General features: G+C 40.9%; 1 protein-coding gene and 1 non-coding gene across 2 annotated transcripts; one reads left to right on the top strand and one right to left on the bottom strand.

The window, feature by feature from the left end:
* Positions 1–3153: 3153 nt before the first annotated feature.
* LOC131240025 (extensin-2-like) lies at positions 3154–6001 on the top strand. The gene is made up of 3 exons (XM_058238026.1): positions 3154–4303; positions 4409–5475; positions 5629–6001. Exons 1-2 carry the CDS (start codon positions 3229–3231, stop codon positions 5437–5439), a joined length of 2106 nt encoding a protein of 701 aa, XP_058094009.1. The 5' UTR covers positions 3154–3228; the 3' UTR covers positions 5440–5475; positions 5629–6001.
* Positions 6002–10686: 4685 nt separating this feature from the next.
* LOC131241648 (small nucleolar RNA R71) lies at positions 10687–10793 on the bottom strand. Its single transcript, XR_009169207.1, has one exon. It is a non-coding gene; the product is annotated as a small nucleolar RNA R71 (small nucleolar RNA).
* Between the last annotated feature and the right edge of the window lie 1339 nt (positions 10794–12132).

Below are 12132 nucleotides of genomic sequence, written 5' to 3'. Positions count from 1 at the left end.
TTCGGTTTGAATCTTGCCGCATCATCAGTACTGACATACTTGTACAAGTCACACGTAACCGAGCTAAATCAAAAGCCAAGAACACCTAATCCGCTCTCCTTTTTCTTAGTTTAAGTAAGAAAGATCCTTATTTTTATTTTGGAATTAACCAAAAAGCAGTGCATATATACTGCATTTTTTAGGATCTCTATTTCTATTTGCCCTGTTAGTTGGAAAGCTGCAAATTTCTATGCTTCGGTCTAGTTTTGCTAATGTGGCTGGGTTGTTTTTATTAAGGGTCTTGTCTATGGCTGCATAGAAGTAGGGAAGTATTATTCCATAAATGAGGCTTTTCTTTTTATAGTGCACACCTGAATAATATATCAATTAAAAAAATAATAATAATAAATAATCAACAGAGATAAGGTGGTGTGCTCCCACCTTAAACTAAGAAATAAAAATAAAATAAAATAAAATAAAGAAGAAAAAGAAAAGAAAATTTCTGTATTTTTCAGTAAAAAGAAGAATAAATAAATAAATAGACAGACACCTTTTGTGGGTAAGTTGGTGAAACCACTTAGTTATAGGTCCACTGCCCAACTAATCAAGTTAAATTATTGAATAAAAAAATAAAAGAAAAAAACAGGTAAAAATGAAGTGGTCCATGTGACCAGTTAACTTAAAGGAAGGCCTCATTTGGCAAGGCCTTATTAATTTTCTCCCAAGGCATGTATGGCAAACAGCCATACATTACTGCATGTAGTAGTAGTCTTCCACCTTGTGTGGCCCACTGTCCACCTATACAGTTACCGACGCTATCATCAGGCGAGACCTGTCTGATATATTCAATTCAATTTTCTGATTACCTTCATATAAGAGTTAGCATCGTCCAATTAATCTAATTCGATCTGTGGTAACCTCACACCTACAACGGCCAAATAGGCAAAATATTCCATGGCCAGGATCTTTCAATTTCAGGGATTTTTATTGTTTGGGCCATCCACCCTGTGAGCTCCATGGCGTCAATGTTTTAAATCATCGAACCAGGGCCCATCTTCTAGAAAATGAAATTCTGTTATTGTAAATTCTTTCGGCTGAGAGCGTTGAGCATTGCATGATAAACGCCTCAAAAATGAAAGGAGAGTTACCGGCGGAGTACAACACATGATACGTGGGCATTCTGGAATTATAATTTTTTTTTCAGGTGGGCTTCACAAAAACAGCAGGCCTCACCTATCATTATAGTCTAATGAGCCAACCCTAACAAAAAAACAGAAAAAAACAAAGGCTGTAGCCATCTCGCGGAGAACAGAGCTTCCAACCCTTCCAAGCAGCGCAAAAAAAAAAAAAAAAACAAGCGGACCAACTACTGAGATAAATAAAATAAAAACCAACTAAAAGGAGGATGTCACTGTTAGTATATCACAGTACCAAAATCACATTGGTGGAGCGATCCTAGCCTCTGATTTGATGGTTTTTTCTTTTTGTTGAAACAGGATCATTCGATATTTATCATTTTCTTGACAATGTTTATAGAAATCTACTCCATCCATCCGTTTTTCCAGCTCCTGTTAGGACATGAGACAAAAGATGAGGCCGATCCAAAAATCAAGTGGGCCACACGACAGGAAACAGTGAGTATTAAACGTCCATCATTGAAACTTTCACGGTGCCAAAGAAGATCTGTATCAGGCTAATATCTCCCTGTTTTCAGTTCATTCAAGTGGAAATGACCTTACGGACCGCTTGGATGGCATATAAACATCAATGTTTCAGCGGTAGGCATTCCACTCCCCACTTTTTCTCTGGACATGGCCCACTTGACTTTTAGATCCACTTCATTTTTGGGTTCATGTATGTCCTAATATGAACAGGAAAAAATGGACGGAGGAGGTGATTTCTTACAAACACCAAGGTGCGCCCCACCTAGCTTTCGATCGCAGGAAGGGTGTCGCATGCAATCTGCGTCCATTCGTCCACAGGATGACAGGGATCGTGCATACGGCGTGCGGTGACGAAATCGAATCTGTTCAAATAAAAGATGGGCCATGACTCAAACAACACAGTTAAAGAATCCTCCATTCCAGTGGTGGCCAACAAATGGACGGTCACAAGACCATGAGTTCGTTTTACCTCTATAATTGAACCGTCCATACTTTGGACACTGTAATACGATAAGATAATTAGCTGAATGGATGATTGTGACCATCAATATCTGCAGGCGAATTTAGAACGTTCAAAAGAAAACAGACTAATGTGGTAACCATCTACTCAGAGGCCTGAAAAACCAATGGTTGGATCAACAGTCTACATTCAACCAGAAAGCCGCAGGTTTCTTTTACATAGACCATCCACGATTTGGCCACCATATCAACAGTTACGGCCTTCAAATGCGAAATCGGATTGCCTACTGAATTACTGAGTACGCTTTTATGGTACTGAGTAAACTCAGTTAGGCCCACCGTGAATGTATGTGGTTTATCCACGCCGTCCATCAGTTTTTGCAGCTCATTTTAGCTGTTGAGCCCAAAATTAAAACATAAACAAAGTACAAGTGGATCATACCACAGGAAACTGTCGGAATAATGATTTCGACCGTTGAAACCTTGATAGGGACCACAGTGACAACCTGTTCATACGATCAAAAATACATGGATGAAGGGAAAAAATCAGCTTGATTCAAAAATTCTGTGCCCCCTAAGAACTTTTCAAAGGTGGACATTCAATTCGCACTATTTCCTGTGGTGTGATCTGCTTGAGCTTCGGATATGCTTCATTTTTGTCATAAATCCCTAAAACTATCTGATAAAATTGATGAACGGAGTGGATAAAATACATAAATCACGGTGGGCCCCATAGAGTTTACTATGTACGCAATCCGCTTCCTTCCAAGCCTGATTATGCAGCCCAATAAACAAAAATCCTAAGAAAAGTAAGAAGACGAAAACATTTAAATGTGTAATTACAACATTTTAACAGTAACATCGGGTTACATAAGACCTCAAGGTGACTCGTTAATCCAGCATGTAAATCCAACACCACAACAAACGATTAGGAAAAGAGATTTAAAATAAGGCCCGTGTGACAGCTACATCCTATTGATGTTGTGCTATAAATACCAGCCCATGTAAGTCCTGAAAGAACCATCCCTCTCTCTCTCTCTCTCTCTCTCTCTCTCTCTCTCTCTCTCCAGCGTACTCTGGTGTTCATCTCCTCCCAAGAAATCGGTGGTCAATCTTCGGCCGTCCGATGAATCTCCTAATGGGCAGCCCCATGCGGGATCGTCAATGGCCTCAAGTTCTAATTGCATTGGCTATCCTCTTCACATTCAACACTGTAGCATTGGTTTCAGGTCATCCATACGAGCATACGTCCCCATCACCTCCACCACCATATATGTACAAGTCACCCCCACCGCCATTGCCTTCACCACCTACACCTTACAACTCTCCACCTTTACCGTCTCCATCGCCTCCACCACCTCATATTTACAAGTCACCACCACCTTCGTCTTCTTCACAGCCGCCTCCGTATTACAAGTCACCCCCGCCACCATTGTCTTCGTTGCCGCCGCCACCTTACTACTACAAGTCTCCACCACCACCATCACCATCTTCTCCACCACCCTACTACTACAAATCATCACCACCACCATCATCACCTTCATCACCACCACCATATTACTATAAGTCTCCACCATTGCCTTCCCCATCTCCTCCGTCGCCTTCTACATTTCCTCTACCACCTTATCATTACAAATTCCCACCAAGTCCTTTTCTATCACACCCACCACCATATTACTATGAATCTCCATTGCCACCATTCCCCTTTCCACCACTACCTTACTACCACAAACCTCCACCACTTCCTTCACTGCTGCCACCGCCTTACTCTTATAAGTCCCCACCACCACCTTCTGCGTCACCTCCCACTTCGTACTACTACAAATCTCCACCTCCACCATCACCATCTCCACCATCTCCTTACTACTATAAGTCTCCACCACCACCCTCACCATCTCCTCCACCACCCTACTATTATAAATCTCCACCACCACCTTCCCCATCGCCCCCATCACCATACTATTACAAATCTCCTCCACCACCATCGCCATCTCCTCCACCACCTTACTATTACAAATCCCCACCACCACCTTCACCATCACCCCCACCTCCTTACTACTACAAATCACCACCACCACCAACACCGATGCCTCACCCCTTCCACCACCCGCTCATCCTAAAGGTGGTTGGAAAGGTCTACTGCTACAGATGCTACGACTGGGGATATCCAATGCAATCCCATGGCAAAAAACACCTGGAAGGTAAGGATTTTCAACAACATGACCATTATTTAATTCAATTTAATTTGAAATGGACAGCTTGAATTTTCTAACAACATGCTATCATCTATGATTATAAATGGGCAGGTGCGGTTGTGAAAGTTACATGCAAGACTAACCAGAAGGAGATTGTAGCCTATGGGAAGACTAAGATTAATGGAAAATACAGCGTTGCTGTTGAAGATTATGATTATAAAAAATGGGGAGCCAAAGGTTGCAAGGCAATGCTCCACATGCCTCCAATGGGCTCTATGTGCAACGTCCCTACTAACCTCCACGACGGGAAGACAGGAGCCATGCTAAAAGTGAAATCCAAGACCTATGAAGAGGTTGTCCTCCAAGCCAAGGCTTTTGCCTATGCACCCAAGTCCCCTTCCACGGAATGTCAAAAGACACACCCAAATCCACCTGTCTACCAATACAAGTCACCACCACCTCCTACCCCCACATACTACTACAAATCCCCACCACCCCCAACACCCAAATACTACTACAAATCCCCGCCCCCTCCATCACCAACTTCCTACTACAAGTCTCCCCCACCACCAATACCATTTCCTCCTATGCACTACTATAAGTCCCCACCTCCATCTCCACCTCCACCATCACCTTATCCACTTCCTCCCTTCTACTACAAATCCCCACCACCTCCATCTTCATCTCCCCCACCTCCCTACTACTACAAATCCTCACCCCCGCCATCATTGTTTCCACCACCTCCCTACTACTACAAGTCTCCACCCCCTCCATCACATTCTCCACCACCTCCTTATTACTACAAGTCCCCACCAGCACCATCTCCATCATCTCCTCTTCCATTCTACTACAAATCCCCTCCCCCACCATCCGCATCACCACCTCCTCAATACTCTTACAAATCCCCACCCCCGCCATCCGCGTCACCGCCTCCTCAATACTCCTACAAATCCCCACCCCCACCATCCCCATCTCCTCCTCCCCCTTACTACAACAAATCACCACCCCTGCCATCACCATCTCCTCCACCTCCATTCTACTACAAATCCCCTCTACCACCATTATCGTTCCCACCTCACCCATACATATTCCCACCTCACCCATACATCAACACATCTCCACCACCTCCGATTCACTACTGAGCGTAACCCAACCCATCTCTTTGCCTCCTCAATCATGTAAGTATTAATAGACAACACCTAATACTATCAATTACTTTATCTGCATTTTTTTTTTCAACTAATAAATCAGCCAATTAATCTTAATGCATTCTAATAAAAGAATCAAACCCAAATGAATAATCATCTCTTGCAACAAATGCTGCTTTGCAGGTTTTAAGGGGACCAGTCGACTAAGGGAATATTATAAGAGAAGGAGGCTCTTGATTCAAGCTTTGTGAGCCTTTGATAATAAGGGTCTCAACCATGCCATGAAGAGCTTTGTCAACCTTGATAATATAGACCAAAGAGCTTTTATGATTGCCATTTTACATTTCAAGTATTTATGGTATTCTAGTAGGATTGGATTCAAAGGGCTAGGCCAAGTAACCTCCAAGAGAAAAGGAGACGAGTATAAGAGCTAGCTTTTCTTTTTCCTTTTTTTTTTTCGTCCTTTGATTTATTTATGGGGCATTTGTTTGTAAGGCTTTCTAGTGCTATGTGCACTGATGGCTAATAAAGAAGAGATTACATGTTTCTCTTTCCGTGGGCTTCTGTCATCTCCTTCTATTATGGCTTGTCCCGGTTTGCATCTCTCTAGAGCTACATGAAATACTCTCGTCGAGAGCGTCTACATTATATTCTGCTTTTGATGTAGATCCAAGATTTCAAATAGACAAAAACCAAGAACCCCCAATCTTACTAGCAAGGGATTGAAGAGAGGAGGGAATTTGGAGAAAATTAAGTGAATTCTTTTTTTTTATTTTCTTTATTTTCTTTATTTTCTTTTCTTTTCTTTCCAGAAAGGTGTGAGCACACCACCTGTTGTAACATTGTTAATATGGCTAAAATGATGTACATTCTTTCGGGTGGGCTCCAAAAAGATACGGGCCTCGCCTATCGTATAAAACAACAATCAACATCAATAAAATTTACAAGAAAAATCCAGAACCACAGCAAAAGAAACTGAAAAAATAATAATAATAATAATAATAATAATAAAACCACCAAACATAGACCAAAGGCCTCATCAGCACCAAAACACTGACTACACAGTAGCCGAAACCAGAAAATACCAATTCTAGCCTGCAGCAAAAACGCCACCACAGCAGCCTCCACAACCATAGAAGCCTACAGGGAAACAACAAAAGAGTACAGTATACCCGTCGACAACAAGCCCTAGCAAACTTAACGCTTACATCAGATGCTACTGCAACAGCCCATATATATTTGGCTCCAATCCTCATTAGCCCCCAGAAACAGAGATCCAGCTATGGCCAGCCAAATACAATACAGGAGATCAAAGCAGAGCCATTCACCAAGAAGCATCATCACCCAGTAGGCATTGGGTGCACACCACATAGTACGAGACGGTCAACCTCACAGAAGCCTGGACCACTAAATACCTAATCAGAGATATAGCAGCCGCTAAAGAAAGATGCCAACAACCAGCCATATCCACCAGCATGAGACAATCACACAGCAGCCAATACAGCAGCAGGCAAAGGCCATCCACACGGTCTCCATGATCAGCAACCAACAACAGCCGAAATACTTCCACACACACACACACACATAAATTTACCCTCAGCATAGGAGGGATAGGAGGGAAGGCCAATCGGCAGGCAACAAAAAACCTCTGCATAACTGACAGCACCCACCACATATCGACTAGCCCAGCGATAGCAAAATATATTCTACTGAGCATGCAACAACCACCACCAGCCAGCAATGCCTTGGCTACCTGCTACACACCAACACTCCACCAAAGGTCCTGATTTGGTGCCACCATGGGCCTTAACCCTGATACACACAGACTTCCGCTTCAGAGAAAACACCCAGGAGAGCTGAATCTGAAGTGTTGTTGCTACTGAGGCCCATTTTTTAATTTTTTTAATTTTAATTTTAATTTTTATTATTTTTTTAATTTATAATACATCATATCAGGAAAAAACCTTTACAACACAACCCTCATTCCGGCTAAACCAGGGGAAAAAATGCCCCATGAGAAGCCTATCATAAGACACCTGCATCTGTCTACCTGGGCCAGGCCCACTGATAGCCCCAGAAAAGACATGCCTAATGGCTCTGGATCTACTCTATCTAGGAAAAGAAGTCCCCTTATGAGTGGAGCAAGGTGGGAGACACTACTAGTAAGAAAGGAGCCTTGGCGATCAGACCCCATGCGGGCCCTCCCATCTACCGGCCCATTACATTCCCACAAAACATGTACAAAATTTACCAGCCCTCTATTCCATATTGAAAAGGAGAGCTTAAGATGTCTTAGAAAGGGGTGAATAGGACTATACCAAATAATCCAAATAAGTGCTAAATATGTAAATAAATCAGAGTTCTCAATTGCTTAAGTATTGAAACTTTGATTCCAAATAATTCGTAAAATAACTTTCACCTAAAGTTTTAAGTAGGACAACCTTATTTCACGAATTTCTTTAAAATCAAAACTTCAAACTTTGCAAGGGTAAATAAAAATAAAATATCATTCACCACTTTAATTGAAAATTAAGTACAATCATTCACTACATAAAAAATAAAGGCATTTACCACATAACACAAATGTTTATAGTGGTATGGTATTTTAAAAGCTGTCTTAAAACAACCACACGTACTCCACGCCCAAAATTACTCTCCACGTAATTTTGGCTTTCACTACGAAAAAAGTTTTCCCAGGGTCACCTGTTGAGGGTCAAATATTGCATATTTGACCCCAGTCATTACCTAATTTTATGTACACAATAATGTTTAATATCCTATTTTAATCATGTTTGTTTTGCAAGGTGAATTTAAGAGCCTGGACTGAAAAAAGGGTACTAAAAGCATGGATTTAACACTCAGAAATCGTCAAGGCAAGGGATATATCTTAGGAGACCGAGATCGAAGAATTTACACGCCAAAGATTCGAGAAAATCAAGTAATCAACGATAAAAATGCCTGAAAGTCGTCCTGAATGCAAGATCATAGGGTTCCCACCATTCGTTTGGCTCAAAACTTTATATCTGGCCCGAGAACCCCAAATTAATCGTACACATCGAAATTCAACCCTTTGATCACTGTAGAAGTGGCCCAACGGACAGATCATCCCATAAAACACTGATCTAGGGCCCACCTAATATCTGGATATGCTTTAATTTTGGTCTCAACTCCTTAAATGACATGGCAAAATGGATGGATGAAGCGGATTTCTCAAAAACATCACAAGTGGACGCCACTGGCAGTACCAGTGCATAGTGCACAAGTGCACTCGACGTGCATTGGACTAGGACACCCGGTCAAAGGGTGTTGACCAACGCAGATTCGAATTCTCGTCAGTGTCCGCAATGCACCTTGCCTGTGGCATGTTGTGGCCCACCATCGGGGCCTATATGGATGATCCGGACCATTCATTGTGTCCACGGGGTGGGGCCGACCATACCCATGGAGGCCATTTGGTCCCATGCACGTGTACACATGCAGATCATCATCAAACACAGGATGAACGACGAGGTGATTTGATACGGTGGACAACACCAAAACTCGACTAAAACCACTCATTTTTAACCGAAATTTTGCCAGGAATCCAATGAACCGGATAAATTTCTCCGAAAACATCGATGTGGGGTCCAGCAAACATCTCAACGCAGGGAAATTCACACCTTATGCACATCCGGTTTTCCCTAGACATTACGGGGCGTTTTACGGCCCATATGATGATCGGATCTCTAATCCGAACCGTTCAAAAAGCTCGGGAAGGGGGTCTTTTCCCCCAGTATGGAGCCAAAATCAATTCTTGGAACATCCAGTGGCCAAAATCTCCCTCCAAATGCAAATCAAGCGTAGATCTCCCTGATCTCTACAAGTGGATCCTTAGAAACCCTAGTTTCCTACTTTTGAATTTTACAAGTTTTAGTTTAAGATTTCACCATTATTCCCTTAAAATTTCCTGATTTATATTACAACTTCTTCTAGATCTAATCCTAGTTACTTTCAGATTACGTACAAGGTTCAGTCCCTGTGGATTTGACCTCGGTCTTACTGAGATTATTACTACATCGCAACCCTATACTTGGGGTGGTGAACAAGTTTTTGGCGCCGATGCCGGGAATTGACGGTTACATTTTTCTGAGATTAATTAGTCTTGGAATTAGATTAAGATTAGTTTTTTTTTTTTTTTTTTTTTTTTTGTCTAGTTTTCTAATTTTAGGTTTTCTTTTATTTTTAGAAATTAACCTAACTTTCTTATTTTGTAGGATTTTGATGTAGACTTTCTAAATTGGTAATCTCCTTCTAATTTCTCTATTTTTCTATTTTTAGGATTAGGGTTTTATATTCTATTTTTAAAAATTTCTAATTCTAGGTTTTCTTTTATTTTTGGAAACTAATTTACTTTCCATTTTAGGGTTAGAGCTTTCCTAATTTGTTTTTAGAAACTTTCTATTTTCGGTTTTTAGAAAATTTTCTTTTTTAAGAAACTAGTTTACTTTCTATTTTTAATAACTTTCTATTTTTAGAGTTTCTATTTTTAGAAATTGACTTGTTTTGCTTTGTTTTGCAGGATGTTGATTAGGAACTTCCAAATTGGTAACTTCTTTCCAACTCTTCTCTTTCTTTCTAGTTTTACATTATTTTCTTCCTTTTTAGATTTAGGTTAGAATCTGAGATTGAGAGTTGCGAGTGTTTCATGCCTAAGTGGGTCCGTGATGACACTCGACATCTCTTGACTGAAGGAGGATTGATTGAGGGGTTAACTATCCATCGCAGGATTATATACCGCTCGAGATCCCCAGAGTTAATTGAAGTGATGGATGCAAACCAACCTCTTCTACCCTAACCTAGGGTGGAGGACATCCAGGATGAGAATGAGGTGCATCAAGCACCTCTACCTTATACTTTAAGAGATTATTTACAACCGGCGGGGTTGAGTATGCCCTCATGCATGATTTTTTCAGTGAATATGTGACACATAGATGTTAAGCCAGGGATGATCCAACTCCTTCCTAAATTTTATGGGCTTGAGTCAGAAGACGCATACATACACCTAAAAGAGTTTGATGAGATCATAGCCACTTATACTTTCCTAACGTGTCTGATGACATAGTCAGGTTGAAACTCTTTTCCTTTTCTTTGAAAGAGAAAGCTAAGACGTGGTTGCATTCACTACGTCCTCGATTTATTGGCACATGGAACGACATGATAAGGGAGTTCATAAAGAAATTTTTTCTACATAATAAAACGAATACCCTTAGTAAGTCGATCATGAATTTCACCCAAAAGGAGGATGAAATATTCTTCCAATGTTGGGAGCGGTTCAAGGATCTTGTCAGTTCATGCCCACAACACGGATTTGAAACATGACGCATTACACACTTCTTTTATGATGGTCTGACATCTTCCATGCGCCAATTGGTCGAGATAATGTGCAATGAGAAATTCATGAATAAAAATGTTGATGATGTGTAGGATTACTTAGATAGACTTACTGAAAACATACAATCATGGGACACATACCCAAAACCAAGCACCATGTCTAGGCCAACTCAATCCAAGGAGGGGTGGAATGTATCTCCTAAAAGAGGACGATGATATTAATGATAAAATGACTTATCTCACCAGGAAACTCGAGGCCATGGAATTCAAGAAGGATAAGGATAAGGAAATTATTTGTGGTATTTGTGCTTGCAACGTTCACACAACTAAAAAATGTCCAACAATACATGCCTTTCAAGAGGTGTTGAATGAGCAATCCAATGCCATGAACAATTACCTAAGACCTTTCAATGAACCTACCTCCAATACATACAATACTAGTTGGAGAAATTATCCAAATTTCAGTTTAAGGAATAGACAAACTGCTACCCCTCAAGGTTTCTTCAATCAAAATCGAAATAAAGGGAAACCTTAAGAAGAACAGGTTCAAAATTCCTCACAAGTGCTTACTCAAGCAATATGATAACTTACAAAATTTATGTAAAAGATGGATTCATGTATGATGGTTATAGAAAAGGGAATGCTTCCTACTTAACCTCTCCCCAATCCTAAACCAGAATATGAGATGAGTGATCTAAGTTCTTCAAATCAAATGGAGCAAGCTAAATCTATCACTACTCTTAGGAGTGGGAGACCATAGACAAAACCATTGTAGTTAGGGTTGAAAAGGCTAAGGAACTGGAAGAGGACAAAGATGATGGATCTAGCCATGCCCCACAATAATTAGAACCAGAACCTCAAGGGAAGCCGGTTGCTCCATTGTCCCAATGGTTAGTTGCACCAAAATCTCTCTCTAACTCTCAGGATATTCTATAGGTGTTGAAACAAGTGAAGGTCAATATTCCTCTACTTGATGTCGTAAAATAAATACCTTCATATGTCAAATTCCTGAAAGAATTGTGTACGACCAAAAGATGACAAAATATTCAAAAGAAAATCTTCTTGACTGAGAAAGTGAGTGTCATCTTAAAGCAAAATATGCCACAGAAATTCAAAGATCCCGGTAGCCCAACTATACCTCGTGTAATCGGGAACTACCGAATTGAGCATGCACTTCTTAACTTTTGAGTGAGCGTAAATCTGATTCCTTACTCGGTGTACAAACAGTTAGGTTTGCGTGAATTAAAACCTCCCTTAATCACATTACAACTTGCTAATCGCTTTGTTCGTATACAGAGAGAGATAATTGAGGATGTG

This window comes from Magnolia sinica, chromosome 3 (genome assembly GCF_029962835.1).
Source record: "Magnolia sinica isolate HGM2019 chromosome 3, MsV1, whole genome shotgun sequence".
NCBI lineage: Eukaryota > Viridiplantae > Streptophyta > Magnoliopsida > Magnoliales > Magnoliaceae > Magnolia > Magnolia sinica.
The sequence above is the reverse complement of the archived record's forward strand: the minus strand, read 5'-3'. Positions and strand labels throughout refer to the sequence as shown.